The sequence below is a fragment of the Rhincodon typus genome, chromosome 14 (assembly GCF_021869965.1).
Source record: "Rhincodon typus isolate 14 chromosome 14, sRhiTyp1.1, whole genome shotgun sequence".
In the NCBI taxonomy this organism is placed as follows: domain Eukaryota; kingdom Metazoa; phylum Chordata; class Chondrichthyes; order Orectolobiformes; family Rhincodontidae; genus Rhincodon; species Rhincodon typus.
Window position 1 is genome coordinate 22156047 of NC_063345.1, and position 23474 is coordinate 22179520.

Below are 23474 nucleotides of genomic sequence, written 5' to 3' on the forward strand. Positions count from 1 at the left end.
ATATTTCCTTGTGTATAATGCTGTCTTACAACTGCGGACTTTGTGCCTCCAACTTGAGCCCGAGCCTAAAGCCTTTGGTACAGGTGGAAGTGAGCTCTGTTCTGTATTTTCAGATTCAGATTCCTGGAATTCCCACCTAACTCCTTCAGTGCAAGTCTCTTTAGATCGGAAAGCTGTACCATAATGTTACCTCTTTGAAGGCAATGTTTTTACTCTGCATTTGTTGTTTTGTATTTGTAGTTCCAAGTCTGAAAGTAAATCTACTTCTAGATTTTTACAAAAAATAGGTACATTTAGTCCAATAGCATATAGAGTACAGCTTGCTGTTTTTTGTATTTAATGTGCTCACTCTGGAGTTTGATTGTGAATTTGTTTCCTACTAGGATATGTGAATGTTCTCAGACTCCCACTCTATATTCGTTTGGGAGATCACTCTCACCCTTGCAACAAAAAAAGCTCTGAGCAAGCAAGTACGTATTGAATAGTAGGACCCTAGGGAAGTAGAGAATCAGAGTGACCTTGGTGTGCATGTCTCTAGATCCTTTGAAGGCAGCAGGACAAGTGTATAAAGTTGTTAAGAAGGCACATGGGATGCTTTCCTCTAAGTAAGGCCTTGAACATAAGACAAAGGAAGATATGATGGAGCTGTGTATAATGTTTGTTACGCCAAGCTGGAATACTGTTTGCACTTTTGGATTCCACACTATACAGGAAGGATGTGATTACATTAGAGAGGATGCAGAGGAGATTCACCAGGCTATTGCTTGTGCTGGAGCAATTGGCTAGAAGAGCAACTAGACAAGCCTCCTTAGGAGGCTGAAATGGGGGATGGAGGGATCTGATTGAGGTGTATGAAGTTCTGAGGAGCATAGATTGGGTGAATGTTTCTCCTTATCTACCCTTAGTAGAGGGGTCAGTAAGGGTGCATAGTTTTATGGTAAGGTACAAGTGGCTTGCAGGGGATTTAAGGAAAATGCCCTTTACCCAAAGGGATAGGGGCATGTGAAACTCATTGCCTGAAAGTGTAGTGGAAGTAGGAACTCTCAAAACATTTAATTGTTTTGATGAGCACTTGCAATGCCAAAGCAATCTAGTCTACTGTCCAATTGTTGAAAATTGTAATTAGGGTAGATGGGTGCATGATGACGAGAATGGGCATGATGGGCCAAAGGATCTTGTTCCATGATAATACAATCTGACTATGATGAGAAATAAGAGCAATATAGATAAGATTGGAATATATTATAATGAGAGAGATCCAGAGAGAAAGTTGAACTGTCCAATTAGTGTACCTAACCCAAGATTGTGGAATTTTAAAATTTTCTTTCTGTAATTTTTTAATGAGAACTTCATTTTACTCCAGTCAAGGTTTTGAGTATTGGAATGTAAAATCTTGTTCCTCCACCACTTACCACCAGCCCCACCACCCCCATAAGATGTACTAAGCAGTTAATATCCAAGCGGACTCTAATTTCAGAACAATATTGATTCAAAAATGCAGATTTTTGCTAATGTTTTGCTAGATTTGCTAATGTTGCCACAAACTTACACAATGAAAAGTCAATCGAGAATCACATTTTGCTAAACAAAATCACCTTGAAAGGCTGCAAAATTTTGGAGAATGTTTAGTGCAAGAGACAGAATAAAGCAAAAAAGAGCTCAAGGTGGGAGTGAATAAAGATCTGTGGACATAGTCTCTCTAGAATAGCTACTATCCAATCAGATGGTAACCTAAAAACAATTGCCAGAAATGTGTCGTTGGTCAGGCAGCATCCAGTCAAGGGCACTAGATGCTGGTTAGGGTGTGTGTCTGGTGGGTGCCCTTGCCTCTAGTCCAGGTCAGTGCATTGAGTCTCTTGTGGCAAGTTGGGGGTGTAAGGGCTAATACAGTTGGGGAAAATTGTAGACACCAGTCAGGACTCTGTCCTCTTCTCACTGGGGTTGTCCAATCACATTGGGGGTAGAGGGGATTGGGCTGTCTGTCAGGTCTGTCCCCAGAAACTAACAGCGAAGGATTATGGGGGTTCAATAGAAGCCAGAGCTGTGACACTGAGCTTTGACCTCTTCAAGACATCTGGTAGGGTGGGGGATGTGTTGGACGCTGCAGGCTCTGGCAAAGGCACAGTGTCATTATGAAGAACAGGGTGGGGGGTGATGGGCAGCAGTAGGGAGTGATACTGTAAAGGATGTCTGGGACAGAGGTAATGCGGGAGTGGGCTGGTCCACAGTCAGAAGCAACCTCGCTGTGGTTGGGGCAATGAATGGGTACTCCTGGCATGATTACCTCATATGCCAGGGTTTGGGTGAGAAGGGTAGACAGCTGTAGGGGAGTACATGTGTGGGTTGGGGAGGTGTGAAGATGATGGGGTTCACCAGAGGGGCTGGAAGCCACAGGAAGAGGAGGGCACACTGTCGCCTTCCATCATGGTGTAACTTGGAAGTGTGCAGTGGGGAGGAAAATGGCTGAGAGTGCAGGGGTGGGCAGGGTAAGTGTCTTCCCCCTGTGAGGGAGGACCCTGCAAGACGTGTGGCAGTGAATCTTGTGATGGTGATGGGATGGGCCCTGAGGATGTGGGGATCTGGGGTCTCAGTGTGTCAGCCTTTGGCTGGCAGCCAATGGACAAGGAGTGCTGAAAAGTGTACAATGGGTGGGAAATGGCTGCCTACAGAGTAGGTGGGGTAAATGTCATTCCTTTTGAAGGAGGAGGCTGCAGCACTCACTTGAGCATAGGACTGCTTAAAGGGGGAACAATAGAGGTCACAGGCTTCTGGAAGTTCCAGCACACAGGCACCTAGGCTACCCACTGCCTGGCAATCCTACAGCATTGACCCTCTCTGTAGGTGGCACCCCTCCTGGCACAGCAAACACTGGACAACTGTTTGGCAGCTGCACATGTGTGCACAGAGAGAGCCAAACTTCAGCATCCAGGAGCGGCAAAGGTATCAGTAGTACCCAACTGCACGTGTATGCACTATGCACCCCACCCCCCCTCCCCCGCCAAACTGTAGCCAATGCAGTGTGCCCCTCAGTACACATCTTAATCCCTGAGACAGCGTGCAGCCATGATCTGCTGCTGGATACTGTTAAAGTCATCAACATTTCTGTACAAAGTTTCATTTTTAAAACAGCCCTTTTCACTTGAACCAACAAAATGCACCCAGACTTTTTTGTTCTTTCTCTCCCTCCTGCAATATCTCTGCATACTCAGTGAGTCACAGAGCCGCTCAGCTGCAAAGACTGTTGGCCCTGGAGGTTTGGTGGGGTGAACCTGGGGGGCATTTGACTAGACAGGCCGAACACGCGGAAGGTTGTCTTGTGAAAGTCAAGTTGTCCCAGTTTGGTTTGAATTTCCCAGGGTTGGAGCAGGAGCAAATGGGGTGGAGGTGGAGACTCTGGGCACCACTGCAGGGTCCCAAATGACCTACACAGAGGGTTTCTGTGTAGTTTACCTTGGCTGGGTGCCTCTGGGCACCATGCTGCTTCCTTAGGAGAGGAGCCAACTAGAGTACTCACCAGATTTTCCCATGCCCTTGTCACTCTGCCTTCAATCCTGGGCACCTATAGGTGGGATACTGGAGTTCAGGTGGGTGTAGCTGCCCAGCAGATTTTGATGGAGCTGGGTCTGGGTCTTTGTGACTAATGCCTGCTTACCTCGATGGAGCAGACAGTCACTTAACTCGCTACAGCTTCTGGGAACAGAGGGCCATTGAATTCCACATGCCTGTCTGCTGCTGCTACTCCTCTCTGCTCATTTTGTGTGAGGCCCTTGATTTCCAACACCACTGGGTCTCCTCCTGCCTAGGCCTGAGCAAGTGAGTGGTCTCTGGTAGACCTCTGAGTGCCAGCTGCCTTGGCTGTTTATCCATGCCAACCTCAGAGCTGTCATAGTGAGGCGCTCACCAGGTAGTGTGCCCACATTCTCTCTCAATGAAGTTGATTCCCAATGAGGTTTGAGTATTTGAGCTGGTGGTGACCATAGGAGGCAGCTTTGTAGATACTTGCCCCTCTGCTCAAGGAGAGCAGTTCTTCCATAGCCTGCCATTTCTCTGCATTGTGGGGAAGCTTATGGTGCTTACAAGATGAAGGAGCAAGAAACTGCTGTAGCCAGTGTTTACAGATAGTCTCCAATGATCGAGTGAGAGCAGAGCTAATGGAAGAGTGACAGTGGCATCCAGATTGGTACATAGTCTTTTAGCAGGACTTGAATGGTTCTCATCCCCGTAGGACAGCCTTTCCTGCGAGAGACCAGAATTCCACCCCCTTGGGGAGGAAAATCCCTGATATCAGACATATCCCCACCTCTCTTTCCCCTGTACTGGGCTGTCTTCTCCTGTAATGAGAAAAAAGGTGGGAAATGAGTGGCATGGCAGTGAGTGACAGAACCGTTTAACGCTGGTGCACATGAGGGAATGAGATGCCATTGACCAGTACTACCAGGCCCCTGTCGCAGGATTACAGTGTCATCTTACCCTTCAGCAACATGTTACAACTCTGTCCATTACTAAGCAGGGAATGCTAATGCTAATGCTTACCCAGATGCACTGAAGCATTTTGAAGGTGGCATGGGGAATATTTGCTGAATGGTGAATTGTTCCAGGAACAGCATGTGGTAAGGTGCACCAGAATTGGATGTGTGATATCATAGATAATTGATTTAAGTGAGTTTATAAGATCGTTAAATGAACTTGAGGCCATGTGACAGACAGCCCTCCAGGAAACCTGACACAAATTGGACTTAGCCAAAAAAAAGCTGTAAGACTGTGCTCAAGAATACAGTTAAATCATCCATTTTGTGAAACTAGTGAATTGTTCAATGTATCCATTTATTTTTAACATTCCTGACTAACATTACTATGAATATGTTACTATATACCAGGAATTTGGTAACATTTTTCAAAGAAAAAAATGCCTTTCTTATTGTATATGAGGATTTTGTTTTGGATAATCTATCAACGAGGCTGAAGAAACAACAGCTTTCAGACATGCAGTTCAGTTGAGTCTGAAAATGACAAATAAAGTGCCATTGTCTCCATCTGTATTCATTCAGCTAAACTTCAACCCTGGTGTTAGAACATTCTGAGGCAGGTGTTTCCTTACATCACTTCTGTTATATGCTCTCTTCCTGTCTATAGCAAACAAGAAGAAAGAAAAAGAACGCCCAGAGATCTCTCTTCCTTCGGATTTTGAGCACACGATTCATGTGGGATTCGATGCAGTTACAGGGGAATTTACAGTGAGTTAACTCTTATGGAAAGTTAATGATGGTTGATGGGTTCTCAAGCTAATGTGTAATGATTTCAAATGCTGAAAATAATTGGGCTTTATTTTTTAGCTTGTAATTCTGGGCATGTTGACACCATTAGTTGTTCAATGGCAGCTAGGTCTGTTGCCTTCATGTCCCCTTCAGTTCTGAATTGACTTTGTAACTTCCAGTATTTGTTCATTTGGGAACACATGTATTGCTATTGTTAGAAAGCACTACATATACGTCCTGCTGTCTTCCCTAGAACAGGGGATCATGGACCCTGGATAAGCAATTGGCAATCTAGCACTGGGCTGAGGAGAATGTTTGTCTTCACTTCGGGTTGTGAATCTTTGGAAGGCTGTGGATGTTCAATTGTTGAGGGTATTTAAGATTGAAGCCACAGTGTTTTGGCCACCAAAGGCATCAAAGGTTATTGGGAACAAGATAAGAATAGGTTGAGGTGGGTCAATTGTGCTCCTGTTGTCTAGTGATGAAGGTTCGAGAGTCCATGCGACCTCTGCCTGCTCCTGAATTGTACAGTTTTTTTTTTATGTACCGTAGTAGATTTGAGGTTCACTTATAAGTCAGGCTGGTTAGTCCTTATTAGGAAAATAGTTGGGATTGTAAAGTTACTCTCAGGGCACTGTAATTAAAAGTTAACAGTCTTAAAAAAAAACTTACCAATTCAGTATCACTGTTGAGAGTAATAATGCACTCCAGCCCTGTGGTGCCCACTGGTTACAATGCCTGAAGCACATTGGCAGAATGTGCTGCCTTTCCAAGGACACCAGGAACAGACGTAACCATTTGAGAGTTGGGCCGCTCTGTGCAGTGACCTTCCACAGCCCAATTCCTGGACCTGTTGCTGGCAACCCTTCCTTGACCAGGCCCTGGTACAGACCTGTGAGTAGGTCTTGTTGGTCTGCCTGCCCATCTGTGCACCAGGAATCCCAAGATCAGAAACAGGTGCTGAAGAACAGCCAGTGATGCCTTTCTTAAAAGAGTTAATAAAGGCTATATCAGTTAATATATACATAGCCCATGAACTCCTCGATTTCAAAAACTACAGGCAGTTAGCAGTCCATGACCCTAATTAATGCAGATTGAGAAGAACTGATATGTGCAATAGCTCAGTGTTCCTGGCCAAATGTGGATGCAATCAATCGCTCTGGATCCCTGACTGGAATTTCTATCCACAGCCACATCCTGCTGGAAGGGCCACAGATGTGAATCTTATTTCATAGAATCCCTACAGTGTGGAAACAGGCCCTTTGGCCCAACAAATCCATACCGACCCTCTGAAGAGCATCCCACCCAGATCCATCCCCCTACCCTTTCCCTGTAACCCTGCATTTCCTATGGCTAACATACCTAATCTACACATCTCTGAGCACCATGGGCAATTTAGCATGGCCAATCCACCTAGCCTGCACGTCTTTGGAGTGTGGGAGGAAATTGGAGCACCCAGCGGGAGAATGTCTGTGTGGAGTTTGCACAGTTGTCTGAGGGTGGAATCAAACCTGGGTCCCTGATGCTATGAGTCAGCAGTGCTAACCACTGAGTCACTAACCACCCTTTGTGGGCAATCCTTGTCTAAGCTACATTTTCCTGGTTTAGTGGCCTAGTTTGCCATTAATTACCATGACCACATCTGATGTTATTACTGCAGGATCAAATCAGATCCCAAATTAAAGTCTGGACTTATGGATTTTTTTTTGTTACTTTAACAAAGTGGCCTTTCATTGAAACAAATGCAATTCTACAGATTTGATTTTAACAATAAAACGGAGGTATATTTTGCAAAAGAAATCTAGGATAAAAGTATAAACCGAACTATATTTACGTAAAGCACATTTTAACGATTGTGAAACAGTGAAAAGAGAATCTCTTTAATCCCAACATCATATATTACACAAAAATCAAAAAGAATTCCCGTCTCTAGCCCCATTGGGTTTGAATTAGCTGTGGCTTCAACTCCCAGCCATGAGAATCTGAGGCTCTTCATCCTATAAATGAGCATAATCTTTCCAATCTTCAGTTAACCTGGTCAGAAGTTTAACCAAACACATCCGATCTCTACTTTTAAACTAAACTCCTTACACCGGAGATGATAACAACCTATTTTTAACAGCTGTAAACTTAAAAGAACTTTTTTTTTCAAGCTCTGGTATTTTCCCTGAGGCCCCAAAAAATTGCAGAATAACTTAATGCACTGCACTGTTTACCTTCTCATAATTTGTCTACATTGAGAAAATTTCCCATTAGCTTCCAAAACTATCTCTCTGAGACTTCTCTTTTAAAAACCTCACCATGGCTACAGAAATACTTACAAGTTAGTCATTAAAACCCTTCAACCACACAGAAAACTTGTGCCACTTGTTCAAAATTCAAAAATCCAAACTTAAAAATAATTGATATTAAAATACATATAAATCACACACCTTGCATCATACAATCACTGCCTTAGACTCCTTCATAAAGGTGGGGTGACAGTACTAGGAGCAGCCATGAGTATGTAATCCAAAAAGTATTGACATCTTTTAGAGAAGACAATTGGACTTTGTCATTTAAATTGATGTGTTATGTCAGGACTTAAACATTTTGTTTCCATCTGTACAAAATTAATAGAACTTAGATGTTGAGAATATGCTGTTATATTAATGAAGAATATTAATTGAAAGCTATTTTGCATTGATGATTTTCTTGTGTAATTTCCTTTTTAAAGTTGCATAAGGCACGTTTATATAATTAATGACCCAGTTATCCACTATTGATGGACTACAAGCATTAGAATAGAAACCTTCTGCTATTATTTGTGCATGCCATCTTTTTTTGCATCTCTGTCTTCATCTTTCTCTCATTCTATCTCTTATTCCAGGTGCTCACTGTGTAGATTGATTTGATATTCTTTATGATTTTGATCTGTGTCTCTCTCTTGCCCTTAGTCTCCTATCCAGTATGCACAGCACAGATGGATTCACATTTTGTTTTAAATTGTTAATGGAATTACTCTCAAATAACTACCTTTTTAAGTCTGCATGGATTTTTATATAGCTTTAAAACGCAGTGGCAAAGTGATGGAACAAGTAATGAATAATCAGATCACAAAGCTTTCAAAGAAGCTGGTAAATCTTTGGGATTATTTCCTGGCACCATAAACTAAAACTTGTAATTTTAATTATTTTTTAAAAAAATCATTTTATCCACTCATTTTGGAAGAACATAGTAGTAATGAATGACTATTTGTACGATATACACTGTCAACATCATTCTACTTCTTTGCGTGAAAGCCTCCTAATAAACTCACTGTGTAATGAATGAAGCATGGAAGTGTATTGTAAGTGGTCGGAATCCATTCATTTGCTTGCACTAACTGAAATACCTGAGTGAAAGAACTTATCCATGAAAGTCCCATACCAACATTGATTTGTGCAGTGCTGATGGGCAGAATAAGTGAACACACAACTTGCATTCTTTGTTTCTTTCCCCTTGGTTTTAGTTTTTGAAATAAGTTTAAAAGTAAGTTTTGGGAAGCTGAGCGAGCAGACGGAGAGTACTTTTAAGGGAATAAAACACTCCTTGGCCCAGTTTTTTGCTGAGGTGGGGTGACTTGGGAGCCACCTAAAAATGATCGGCGGGTCCCGATCCCAAGCTTTCTGATTTTTTTTTTGAAATGGAGGGCCCTTTTTAAAGGGTGCAGTGGATTCAACTGTGGTTAGGCTCCAATGGATGTCTGAACGATCTGCCAAGCCTCATTGTGCGTTCTTGGGTTGGGAAATCCATTTAAGTAGCACAGGGCCCATATCATGGGTGAGAGCTGAAGGTCCTTAATTTCTTTGTTGTAACTGCGATGAAATTGCACAGTACCAAGGTGGCATTTTAAACAGCTCCCACCTCCTGCCCAACTCAATACCTGGCATCCCTTTGCGACTACCTCCGATCTCCTAGCTGGGTCAGCTGGCCTGACTGCAGCCTACATCTGCCCAAACAATGAGAGTCCCCTTTTTGTGGGCAATTTTTCTGAAGGGAGTGGGTAAAGCCATGAATTTTCTCAAATCCTGCCTGTATCATGGATGAAAACCCAGATGCTAAATTTTCCTACAAGGAGCTGAAGGATGTCTGTGAAGTATAGAAAGGATGCCCTTCACTCAAGGAATGATACATAGCTGTAAACTCTCCTGATGACCAAGGGCCCTCAAAGCAGCACCAGCAATGGGTGTTGCTGGCCAATTTTTTTTGTAAAAGACTTTTTTTTAAAGCTGAACCCAAGTCAATTTCCAATTAACAACACCTGATGCAGTGTTTTAGAACTCGCAATCAAAGTACAATTAAATCAAAACACCAACGTTACCTTGAAATTCTATTTCTGTGATAGTGCAAATAATTAAGTGTGACTTTCATTGAGTGTATGGCCCCAGCTTTAGAGATTTTCATCAACCATTTCTTTTGAAGAGTTTTTTAATTATTTGGAGTATGGAGAGGTATGAGTGTTAAAGTGATAGAGTTGCCACTAAATTCTCTGCAATTTTCAAGTGTTATGTATTTCAGTAAGTGCTGACATCAGTCCTGAGCTGTTGGGTGTAACCAATTTTCTTTTTCTTGTTAAAGGAAGATGAATACTGTGTAGCTGACCACATGCAGCCTTCTGAATGACCACAGAATTTCCTGACATACGTGCCTTGCTTCTGTGTATCAGATGCTGTCATTTGTTTGTTTTAAAGCCGTAACAGTCCAGATTTTTCACCCCATGCCAGTTAGTTGTCTCGCAAATTACACAGATTACAACCACAGAGTCTGTTCGGTTGAATATCCTCAGCAGCAGCTGTTGGGATAATGAAGATTTTTGCAGTAGGAAAGAAGACTTTTTGGGGCCCCGGGTTCCATAGGTAGTCTGAACTATGGCGAACAACAGTTCCCATTTTCAGTATATGGGGCATACAGTGTATTTGGAGTTGGGCTGGGTAACCTGGGCAGAGCAGAAGAGGATACTGCCTCCTGACTCTGTCTGGGAGAAAAGCCTGCATGCTGACTCTGGCACTGTGCACAAAGTTTGTAAATAGAGATTTAAATATAAAACATTCATCCTGCTCTCCTTCATCATTCCTGTCCCTCTCCATGAACCCATCCATGCCACTCAATGCCCTGCACCTGTGTTTCTGTACCAGTACCTCAATGATCCCTCATTTCTTCCCCATTCCCCCCAATCATTTAACCATGACCCTTTGTAGCCTCTGTACCAACTTACGCCTCCTTCCCCATCCTTTGCCTCTCTTTGCCCTTACCTCTCAGTACCAACTCCACTGTAATCTAACAGGATAAACAGTAGGAGAGAAAATAACAACTGTCTATTGACAATGGCACTATTGTTAAAAAGAAAATATTGCACAAAAAAAATCAATACATTGAAATTCCTTTAATTAATCCATTACGAAAACCAACATTTCTATTCTATGATCATTTGCAATTGTCCACCAAAATGCTCACTCCTTATTGTGAAAATGATAGTCTGGGAAATCTGTCATGCAGCACAAATTCCACAATGCTTTACATCAACGGAAGCTCTGAAATATCTTGTTCATTCTTAAACTCTATACATTGGCATCTGGTCCCAGGGACACACCTTGATGGAGGTGCGGCACCCTTTGGAATTGTGACCAATTGGCAGTTTGAAAGCAATAACTGCTTTTAAATTAGCATTGCCTCATGGAGCTTTGGAACCGTGAGCCGAGGCAAGTACCGAGTGTGTTTTCTTGTGGATTTTCTTGCATTGTGATTAAGTGCTGTATTCCTGAAATTTTTGTACAGCTTCAGTGTATTCTTAGAACAGATGGTCGTGGGATACAAGGTTTCCAATCTCAGTTGCACTATTCTCGAGAGAAGGCAAGCAGAGGCCAAATATCTGCCTATAGAGAGACAGAAAATCAGAATCCTGACCAATATGTCAAAGTATCTGACAGCAAGCTTTGTAAAGACTGTCTGGTCACTTTTTGTTCTTGGCCATTATTAATGTAAAGCTCACAGAAACTGGGGTGACAAAGACAAACTGAGGTTTAACACTGCAATTCTACTGTCTTTGAATTATGTTGGAGTGCAAATCTTATTGTTTCTCCTCAGTGCCTGTCTATCCATCTTTTTCCAGAAGCCATCAGTTCTTCCACTGAAGAATGATTTGATTGGGGAAGGCAATTACTTTTTACTTGTTAAGACAAACAGGCTTTCTTACTGAAGGATCTGAAAGTACATGTTCACTCCTATCCTGCGATGTCCATATCTGCACTCCCAGTAATAGTTGCTGTATAATGACTCCGAATGAGTCACCTACACCCATAGAAACTAACAGCAGGAGCAAGCTATTCAGCCCTTGGTAGCTGGGATCTTGGGGTTCTGTTACTATTAGGACTTTCAAACTGTGGAACAATTTCTAGCAAACCAACCTTTTGAGAAGAATCCGACCTGATTTTCAAAGCTACCCTTTCTGACTCAAACACGCTCGATGACTAATATGTTTCTGAAAAATCCAGTGATGCTTGCATTACATAAGTTGCAACTCCCACTAGAATTATAAATGTTCAGATCTCCCGGTGTGATTGGTTTACTTTCTATTGCAAATGTAAATTGTCACCTTGGTAACCCAATGCTGCCGAATAAGTCTCGATTTCTGTTTCAAACTCCACGTAACGCAAATTTCAGGAAATCATTCTGAAAGCAGATTCCTTTTAAGAGGCTTCTGTTTGTAGCCAGGCTAGTTGCAAAATTGGGTCGGGACGTCACGGGGGGTTGAGGGGAGGAGCAGGTTGTTGAATGTGTCAAGCTACCAGTTATCATATATTTCTACTTCATTTGGTGTTTTCCTGTACTGTCTCCAGGATGGAACATGTATCGTCTTAATGGGCTATTCATGCTAAATAGGTTTTAATCAATAAGTAAATACAATCAAACAGTTTGGGAATGGGAAAGCAACAAGACACCTTATTCATCTGGCTTTGTGAGTAATGAGCTTACTGACTGTGTGAAACATCAGCATCTTTCCCAGTATCTAATGACTGTTAAGTACTGTTTCTTTTTTCAGTGTGGCTTTTCACTGCCTTTCATTTTTACTTTTTCATTTTAGGGCATTCCTGAGCAATGGGCGAGACTTCTACAGACGTCCAACATTACTAAACTGGAGCAAAAGAAAAACCCTCAGGCTGTCCTGGATGTCCTGAAATTCTATGATTCCAAAGAGACTGTCAATAATCAGAAATACATGAGTTTCACTTCTGGAGGTAAGGACCTGTAATCTCTGTATGCAGTATTGTATGCAATGCACGAGAAGCCCTCAGCATAACCTCTAGAATGATACATTGGGACTCTGATTTGCATGACTTGTAAATAACTATGGAACCGTTTTAAGATGAGAAGTCACTGACCTGGAATGTTTGTAATTATGTGCTGAATTGTTTATTTAAAGTGACACCATTTTCCATTGTTGTGCAATTTTCCTGTCATGTTGCTAGTCTACTAAATATAGTTGTTATGTAAGGGCAGTTTGAAGCTGTTAGTCAAATATTTTTATGCATGTAATATGCTGCCAAATTATTCCAGAATATTATGGCTTCTCTGCAGAAGAAGGTACAAGCTAATGTTAAACAATCTGATATCTGCATATATTAACTTTTACACATAACAATGTAAAAAAATGTATTCGTCAGTTTTCCTGGGATTGAAGGCCAGGGGCGCTTTTTAACTTGAGCAGGTTTAGAAAGTGGAGTAATAATGGGTCCCATGGGAGGAGGAAGCAGAGAGGACCGGGGTGACTAAGAATGGATGGAAGGAAGTATGAGAGTTTAGAGAAGGGCGTAGTGCAGCAGGTGAATGTGGGAAGAACACTCTAGATAGGGTAAAAGGGAGGCGAGGGGAGCTTGAGTGGGGACTGTGAACAAGGGGTGAGAGAAGATGGAAGAGGAGATGAAAGTGGGAGAAGGGAATGGGTAGGATTGAGCCGGAATAGGAATGGAAAGAAGGGAGTTGAGGAAATGGATCAACAGATTGGGTGAGAAACTGGTGAGGTGGGGAAAAGAATGGTAAGTGTTGGGTGGATGACAGGAGGGGAGTGGATAGAAGGAGAGAAAGTCCAGGCATGTTGGAGTGACAGAGAGGAGTGTATGCAGTGGGGTGGGTGTTGGTAGTCAAGTGGAGTTCCATAGAATCATAGAATCCCTACAGTGTGGAAGCAAGTCATTTGGCCCATTGAGTTCACACCAACACTACAAACAGCATCCCACCTAGATGCCAACCGCTACCTGATCCCTGTAACCCTGCATTTTCCCATGGTTAATCCACCTAGCCCGCACATCCCTGGACTCTATGGGAAATTTTAGCATGGCCAATCCACCCTAACTTGCACATCTTTGGACTGTGGGAGGAAACCAGAGCACCTGGAGGAAACCCACGGCAAATGTGCAAACTCAACACAGTTGCTGAGCCACCATGCTCACCAAAGTTTTTAGTGCGTGCTTTTCACTGATCGGGTCATGAAGAAAGCCTCTTCATAGATTTAGTTCTTATTTGCGAAAACTGTTCTTTCAGTGTGTGGATACATTCCAGTTTATGCTCTTAGTTGGAGCACTTTTTTACTTTAATGATTACGATTCCTCCAAATGATACATGTGATGGGGGATATGTTCACAAAAAGACCATTTCTAAGTTTCAGCCCATTAGCAGGGGAGAGCTTTATGAGACTTTGCCAATTGAGTTTAACCATAGCCATAATTGAGAATCATTTTAGCCGTTTTCACATAACATTATGCTCACAGATTCACTAGCTCCCCGATTGTTGCTATCACACACTATTTTTAACATATCATTTGAAGTGAATATGTTTCATTTTAAGTGTGGACTTTCGTTCAGATTGGGGGAATGCTTAGTGCAGCAGAGGTACTACTACATTGTAGTGACATTAAGTAATAAAGAATGGTTAAATGATAGTTGTTTTTTTTTATCTTTAGTGAAGTTTTGCCCTTGTCTGACTGAGGATTTTTTAAATGATAATGGAACTGAAGATTAGTTTCACTTTACACCATGAGGGATGATTTCCTCTGCACATTGGCCACAACGAAATAATAATATCTATGAACAAATGCACAATTTTGCTTGACCTCACCCACACACGAAAGATCCTGCAGCCTATGCCCAATATGGATTTCAAGCTTTCCTAGATCATGTTTGGATATAGAGTAGACTGTGTTCAATGAGTACTTCATTCAATCTCAAAAGACCTTTTCCAAACCTTGACCTAGATTAGTGTAATGTCTCAATTTCCATGCCAACTAATCTTGGCCAGAAAAAAATTTCATTTTATTAAACACCCTTACAGGTAGAAGAATGAGAAGACTTTCATCTGCTGGCTGATCTGAATCAGGTGTACAGACACACTATTTTCTGATGATGTTTGCAAATGTCAGTGAAGTAGATATGAGCGTAAAGCAATATTCCACTACTTTATGCTTGCAATTACATTTTTGCTAAAGTTAGTGAAGAATATAAATTCAGCCATTGTATTATTCCATAATTGTTATTGTTGTTTCTTTCTCTATCTTTTTGCTGCGATGGTGAGATATTCATACTGCTCCCAGGCTTCCCTCTGTGCCACTCTTTTACCAACCAGTAAGAGGTATTTTAAGAGTGCTACAATGACTTCACTTCACTGCTTGTTTCTCTGCTAAACCCCTGCCCCCCCCCCACCCCTTCCCACTACTTGAGGTTCCACTTTGCAGAAGGAAATTGAGGGATTCAGAGAAGTAGGAGACAGGCACTTTCATTCCCTTACAAGATTAGTAGTATCACATGCTGGTGCTCTTTTTTTTCCCGTTTCTACTGACGTCATTAAAATCAGGAGAGATGCTTAACAAACATCTGATTTTACTATTGGCCAAAGTCTCAATGACTCCCCTCTTTCCAAGTGGCATCTGTGGCCATCATTGTGCATTTGTACCTGCTGTGAAGGCATTGTTATTTCATCAGCTTGCAGATCCCTTCCTTTTTACACTTAAGCACTTTCATTTTCTCATTAATTAAGCTGCAAAGTGGTCTGTCTGCATGTCAGAATGACATGACAGGGAGAAAAGCTTAAATCAGGAAATAATGCACTGCATTTTATTTGGGTTCTCTGCAATGAGTATAAATATACAGTAAAACCAAGCAATGTATGGAACTATAACTGCCAGTCATATTCAGGGTAATGGATAGTCATGACTTCCAAGTCATAAGTTGCACGTAGTAATTTAATTGCATTTCATCACAAATGAGGCATAAAAGTAGGTCAAAATATTGTCATTACTACTTGAGTATACAGTTTTAAATCTTTTAAATGAGTTAATACATTGAAAGAGCTCATTTAAAATTTTAATTCATATTGATTAAATATGGTACATTTTTGAGAAATACCAACCCCAATGAGGCAAATTTGGCCAGATAGCACAATAAGATTTAATTGCAATCTGAATTTCCTTGTCTTGTGATTTGTTTTAATTGAGAGATTAGCATTTGACCTTTTTGCTGCAGTATGGCTATGTTTGGGGAGCTACAGCATAGGTGAATGCATAATAGTGGCAACAGCTTAGAGGTTGAATTTGTTGCATTCTATGACACTGTTTGGAACATATTAATTTAAATGCTAGATTACCAAAGAATAAACTGGTTCCTTAAGTTGAAGTGTTTTCAATGTCCAGCATCAGTTGTAGTTTTATTTTGAAACTATTTAAAGTCAGTAAAGGGTGAATCTTTTAGAGGCAAAGGAAAACTGTTACATTTTCACTATAATGATACCAGTCATAAGGGATATTGCAGCAGTTTTGATGTGATTTACATCTTTGTTATTTGCTTACAAAGCAAGACATCACTAAATACATCTCTGTGAAGTTATTACTTCTTTCAGACAAAACTGCAGTGGTTTGTAATTCTATTCAAATTGCAAATTATCATGAAGTACAAATTTTATTGGTAACTCTGAGACCAAAGTCAAATTCCTGACTTTCCCAGCTCCCCCAGTCCCTTGAAGTGTTTTTTTTTAAAAGTCATTTTGTCTTTATTGAAATAAGTAATCAATACAATATTGATATAAAGTTTTATATACTTTGTATGAGACTTTCTGTAACTTCTCATTCCAATCACATTTCATTTAAAAGCTGTTTGAATTTTATTGCAGCAGTCTATTCACTGATGGTACCCCTTCTAAAGCAGTACAAGTGCACAGAGATAACTGGTTGGTTGCTTGATTTTTGAATCTATAACATTGACTTGAAAATAACTGGTAGATAGTTGGGAAGTAGGTTATGATAGTGATTTTTTTAAAAGGCAGAAGGGAATCCCTAGGGATGAGTGCCAATTTGACAGCCCTGATGCAGACTGATCCAATCATGACCCCTGCAAGCCAATTTGAAGAATTAAAGTTTGGGTTCAGATTTTCTGGGGACGGGGGAAAACTCAGCTCGCGTCCATAGAGAAAAACAATCTGTGGATATGTGGGATCAGACTTTGCAACCTGCCAGAAAGTTCTATGCGTAGATGATCTGTATTGGATCTGCACAATCGATATGATTTGCATCCTGCTAACATTTTGTTCATGGCATGCTGGATCCATAAAGGTCAATGTGTATACAAAATGTTTCTAACTTGGTGTGTTGCTAGGGATGCTTCAGATCAATTATGGTTACAGGTAGGGGGTGGTTGCATGTGCATGTGTTTCAGGGGAGGACAATGAGCATAGAATTCCCTTGCAGTGTGGGGGAAGGGCCATATCCATCGGATTCCCTTGCAGTCTTTGAGGTGCAAGCTGTGTGGATTAGATTGTTGGTCTCCATTGCAACCTTTGGAGGGAAAGTTAGTTCCTGGGTAGCCACAATATTATTGCTATGTTTTCTGTGAGCACCTAGTATACTGTTTATGCTTCCCTGCCTATGTGCTGTCCTAGTTTAAATGTGGGGCTCAGATTTCTATGATGTGAGCATAAAGTGAAGATGTGTCTGAATCACTGGAAGGAGTCTGTATAATAAAGTTTTAAACCATGAGTTTGAACTAATTCTCAATTTTTGGGGAGATAAACCAGCTAAAAGTTCAAATGTGGTACCTCCAATGTGCAATGGAAGCCAAAAAAACTGCGGATGCTGTAAATCAGGAACAAAAACAGAAGTTGCTGGAGAAGAATAGCAGGTCTGGCAGTTTCTGTGAAGAAAAATCAGTTAAGATTTTGGGTCCGGTGACCCTTCCTCGGAACCTTCACACAGTTCTGAGCAACAGTTATTGGACCCGCTACATTAACTCTAATTTTTCTTCACAGATGCTGCTAGACCTGTTGAGCTTTTCCAGCAATTTCTGTTCTTGTTGCATGGAAGCCAGCCTCTGTGTGTTTCTTACTGCCCACAGTAGACTTTAATGGTATGCACTAAACTTCCCTTGCAGGAGACTTGAAAGATACCATGAAACTGTTTTGAAAGTTGGAGATTTGCATTTGAATGTGACAATTAACCAATCGTTCCTTTTAATTTTAGGTGATAATTAAACAATTACCTATCATATGAAAATATTCTGTGGGTGGTGGAATAGGTGTCAGATTTCTGGCTGGGAGTATAGGTGCAATTTAGCACAACTACGCTTGATCGATCCTTCATTTGACTGGTGGCAGATGAATGTCGATGGTTAATGCGGTTGTTACCTGGCAGCATACTTTGTGCTGAGTGTTCCTGGTCAGTCTGTCCAATCTCTTGTTAGTTGCTCTTTTCATCAGACTATTTATCCTGGTGGTGGTAACCTGATAAATGTTTGTAAGGCAACTGAAGGTGATTGACATCAAGGTTAAGTTAAGGGCAAATTTCCCAAAGAGGCACAGATTGCAAGGAACATTCTCAACTGGTAGTATGTGTTGGAAAATTATATGTAGCATCCAGAAATTATCTGCGGGAGATAGTGGAAGATTCAGCGCATTCTCATTATTACATCTTTGGATTCATTTTCAATTGTGCCAAGTTTTGTGTCCTGTGAAGCTAGATCATATTTTGCATCAGATTACTCCATTGTTAAACGCACCCTCTATGATTCAAAGCAGTGACACAACTTTCACTTATATAGCGCTAGCAGTGTTGTAAAATATCGCAAGAGCATTATCAAATTGGACATCAAGTTTCTTATGAAGATAACAGCGCAGGACCATAATCAGGTTCAAATAAACATCTTCATTAGCATTTTAAAGCAGATGTGAGAGGTTGAGAGATTTGGGAAAAGAATTGTAGAGCTTAAGCCTTGGGCAGCTGAAGACATGGGTTACTAATGGCTCAGACAAGTAAAGCACATGGTTTGATGAATTAGGTGATTTCAGTTGAGAAGATTATGAAAGCACTGTTATTGGCCTTAGCTTCCCTCAACTAGGGAGTGGAAAAAAATGGCCTGGTTTCCTGTTGTTAATTATTTGCCAGTGATCTGAGCTAGAAAGAGTATGTTTGTGACTATCAAATGAAGAAAAAGGCCTGAGCTGGATAGTATTCACAATAGTGTTGTCACTTTCTGCTAAGATTTATACATTAAGAACAGCCATTTGAACGTGATACTGGAGGGCCGTCAAAACTGGTGAAACTGTAACCCAATATGAACCAATTACTTAAGATGTAAAGATTTGAAACAATTAAAGGGAAACTAGCACATTAGAATTAATCCACAGAACATTCCCTCAGGATTTTCATAGTTTTATTGATGATGTATTGCAGTTCCCTTCTATTTGGAAATATTACATATTTTGGAAAAATCAAATAGCTGACTGGCTTAACTTCTAATCTTTTTTCACATTTTAAAACTCAGTTTTTGATCCTAAAATAAAGTCTAAACTACATTGTTCAATGTAGACAAATGAATCTGCACAGCATTAGACATGTGCCTCCCCTACCGTCAGTCCCAACCCAAAACCATAATAGTAGCTTCAAGTTGGTTTACTTCAAGTGTACACAGGTTATTTTTGTTCTAAGCTTGGGTGGAAAATATTGCCTCTATCATCAAACAGGGTAGTTGTGTGGATTAAGTTACGTAATAAAAAGAGTATCTGACATGAGAATTGGTTTCCACTCATTCTCTTGAGAGATTGACAGTGTTATATCTTTTAATGCATCAATGTCAAAAATTTTTTCATGATTTGTGAAGGTAATAAATATTGATCAGACAAAGTTCACATCTCAGGGGATACAAATTTTAAAACGCGTTAAATGGGACCAAGAAAATGATTCTTTCTTATTATGCTAAGGGTTCTAGAATCCTTTAATTAAGGAAATCCATTGAAGGAGAATTATACCTAAGTTCAGAGACAAGTAGACATGTTGGACAAAGATAAAATGGAGATCAACTAAAAAGAGATGGACTTTGGGCCAAGTTACAACTTCTAAATCCAAAAACACATTCTTTTGTTGGTTAAAAAATCAAATCTATTGTCAAAATATTGAATATTGTGCATATTAAATCTGTGTTTGGAAAAAATGTTGTCATGCTGCTTGTGTAAAATACATATGCTATGTATTTTAACCTTTGCAGATAAACCAGCTGATGGATACATAGCAGCAAATGCTCTGGTGAGTATGAAAGCAACAGGTTCCTTGACAGACTCTAACCAATTCTCTCTTTCAAACGAGGTGTGGAAGTCTTCAGATTAATCATGCTGTCTATAGAACTTCTTTTATGCTTTGAAGTTTACAGACTTTGTTTCAAAATATCTTTAATTTCATGTTGTCTTGTTCTTCCCTCTTCCTCCCATGACCACTTTTTTTTTGGCCAACTGCAGCTTTCTAATAAACTCACTCAACTGGTAATCTTTCACATGTTAAACTAGACAATGAATACTGGTAGACAGTCAGAAACACTGGTAACAAACTGAGTACTGGAAAGAATACTGATACATCTCGAACTATTAGAGTACGCTGTTAACCATTCTGTCAACATTAATGATCCCAAGAGAAATAAATTTTTTGACGTCTCTTGCTGCATGTAAAAGGAGAAACACATTAGTGAAAAACTTCAGTAATACAGCATTAATTACCTGGGATGATGACAGTGGGAAAAGGATTTTGTTTATACTAAAGCAATGGTGGCTGGTAGGGATAGGGGCAGACATGCTATTTCAGGTTGTGAGTCTGTAGATCAGGTACTAAGTGAATTCACCCCTTTTTTGCTTGCTGCCAACCCCCTGTGGCCTGGGAGCAAATGGTGATCCTAGACTGGATGTCTTACTGATAATGACCACTGCCTCCTTGGTGAGGCTGCCAATCAGGTAGAGCTGACAGCTTTCAGCAAGTCACAAGAATACTGAGGCCAAAGGGAAGCACTCCACTAGTCAGTCAACTGCTTGAGTGGAATGAGGTCTAGTAGACATTTCTGAAAGGAGTTGACGCAGGGCTCTCTCCTGCTCTTTCACCAGTGGATGTCACCTCCATAACATTCACATGTAACTAGTCCATTACCTGGCCACAAGTGCTCAAAATCAAAAGACTGGAAAAGTCTTTCATTTCCAAAAAGTGATGCATTGAGGTTTCCTTTGCTGATTGTATGTCACAATGCCATGTACGAAAACAAGAGGATTTCCTCAACTGTGTATGTCTCACTAGCCCTTAGGTTAAAGTGAAGATGAGTTGCTGTGATTATGGGCTGAACAGAGCAAGGAATCAGCTCAAGCCATTTTAACTCTGGGGATTGGATTTAAATAAGTCATGACCAATTTCCACTTGACGTTGGGGGAAGTTGGGCAAAGTGAAGAGATTGGTCCCATGGTAACCAATAATGTTGGAGAGAGCCAAATCTAGAGTCTAGAGTCCTTTGTGGAGGTGAGAGCAGCCTTTCTGCTCATTCTGGCCGGAAGTGTCCAACTAAAATGGTGTGGGGCATGATCAGTGAGAATCAGTATGTTATTGAAATGTCAGAAGTATTTGAACCCTTTGCATGTCCCTTTCTTTTTGGGTGCTGGAGGTTAAAATTAGATGTTCCTTTTGAACATATCTATTTTTTTTTCCCCAAATCACCACAATGAAAAGACAGGAATCTTTTGAGGAAAGGCAATTTTATTCTTTCCAAGTTGAATGTAGAACTATAAATGCAAGTAGAAACCTGGTTAGTGGTATTGTGATGAGCACCATGGGATCATTTAAATGTGCATTTTCAATTATAAAGTGCAGCAACTACCATAGTGTGCCTTTTATTCACTCTAAACTTGGGTGCTACTCAGTTCTTTTCTTTCCTTCATTGTTCCCCTGGCTTTTGTATCTTCAGGTTTTCTCCATAAAATGATTGGGAAAGAGAAGGTTGAAAATAGATTTAATAGAAGTAGCCAATATTGAGGGGTCACTGGACAGAGGAGATATAGAGAAATTGGTCCTGTTGGTGGAAGGATTGAGAAGCAGAAGGCACAGATTTTAAGATAATTGACAAAAGGAGCAATGGTGACAAGAGGAAAGTCTTTATCATGCGGTGAATAGTTAACAATCTGGAATACACCGCCTGACAGAATGAAGGAGGGATGATCAACTGAAGCTTTGAAAAGGGAATTGGAACATTATCTCAAAAGTTCAAAAAAAATTGCAGGGCTTTGGGCAGATGGTGTATTGGCATTCATCAAATTGCTCCTTCAGATGGACAATGCAGACCTTGCTGATTGACCCCTTGATCTGTAACTGTTCCATGACCTATCCTATAAATCTTGTAAAGCAGTTAGGGATTCTTCTTTTCAAGATTGAGTGTTGCACACCTAGGTGTGCTAGGTGCTGATCATAGACTTTTTGAGAAATCCTTCCATAGTTAATTTTTAAGAAATAGCATAATGTCCAAAGAATTTAATTGATACTTGAAACTTCACAAAAGTCATACACAGTGCATTAACCACGTACTATGGATGCTAGAAAATTGCAATAAATGCAGAAAATGCTTGATGTACTTAGGTCAGGCAGCATGGTGGAGAGAGTAATAGGTTGGTGACCCTTTTCATGAGCATGCAGAAAATGTGTCTAGCTAGGTATCTGCCTTGCAGTCCTGGCCTTCCAAGGCAAGGGCTTATTTTAGAATTGAATGATTGGCCTGGACTTTACAACAAAGAGGATTAGCTCCAAAGCTTTACTTTGTGGTTGCTGAATTGTCTCAAATTAATGAAGAACCACACTAGTGCTTCACTAGTATAGAATCTGAGTGTAGAATCACTCAGCCACTGTGTGCTAATCTTTCTGATGCTTCTCGTTTTTTAGTTGTGACTAGAATCAGGTTTGACAGTTGAGTCATTTTCACTTTAGACCTGCCAGGATTTTCAATTTTAAAAACAGTGGGTGGAGGATTGTAGGAAAATTAGAACAGTGAAGATTTTCAGTGGTCCACACTTGACATATCCAAGGGTGTTTGCCACTAAAGCAGCTTTATTCATTTTCCTTCCACATTAGACAGGGGCTCACCTGCACATTTGTCAACTTGGTCTACTGTATCCGCTGCTCCTGATGTGGCCTCCTTTACATCGGTGAGGCCAAGCGGAGGCTCTGAGACCGTTTTGTAGAGCATCTGTGCTCTGTAAGTGATAAACAACAACACCTTCCAGTTGTGAGCCATTTCAACTCCCCCTCCCACTCCCTGGGTGACATGCCCATCCTGGGCTTCCTCCAGTGTCACAATGATGCCACCCGCAAACTGGAGGAGCAGCACCTCCTAATTCCCCCTCTGGAGCCTACAGTCCAGTGGCCTAAACATGGATTTCACCAGTTTTAAAATCTTCCCACCCCTGGCCTCATCCCATGTCCAACCCTCCCTCTCATCCCTGCATCCTTGACCTGACACAACCTCATCATCTTCTCTCCCACCTATCTGCCCCTGCCACCTCATTGACCAATCTCCACCACTCCCTACCTGCACTCACCTATCACCATCCCACCTACCTTCCCCAGCCCCACCCTTCCTCTCTCTATTTCTGAGCTCCCTTCTTCCTCCCCATTCCTGAAGAAGGGTCCCGATCCAAAATGTCAAATTTCCTGCTCTTTTGATGCTGCCTGACCTGCTGTGTTCCTCCAGCTCCACACTGTGTTATCTCTTATTCATTTTCCTGCCTTGCAGTCAAATTAACTTTATTCAGAAGTCATCCAATATATTTTCATATTAAACAAAATATTCCAGTGGAAAATTCTATTGGGTACAATTCGGGCTATGTGCAGGTACATTATTCATTCAATACCACATTCCTTGTGACTAAGCTAA

General features: G+C 41.0%; 1 protein-coding gene across 5 annotated transcripts in view; it reads left to right on the forward strand.

Moving 5' to 3' along the window:
* The window catches only part of LOC109911891 (serine/threonine-protein kinase PAK 3-like), a 224092-nt gene that overhangs the window by 141374 nt on the left and 59244 nt on the right, over positions 1 to 23474 (forward strand). For 4 of the 5 annotated variants that reach the window (XM_048605192.1, XM_048605191.1, XM_048605190.1 and 1 more), the window contains 4 exons: positions 5134 to 5234; positions 12358 to 12511; positions 16432 to 16488; positions 19794 to 19831. In XM_048605192.1, the coding sequence (XP_048461149.1) occupies positions 5134 to 5234; positions 12358 to 12511; positions 16432 to 16488; positions 19794 to 19831 (350 nt within the window). The remainder of the gene's footprint in view (positions 1 to 5133; positions 5235 to 12357; positions 12512 to 16431; positions 16489 to 19793; positions 19832 to 23474) is intronic. The other variant, XM_048605193.1, reaches the window with a different exon arrangement.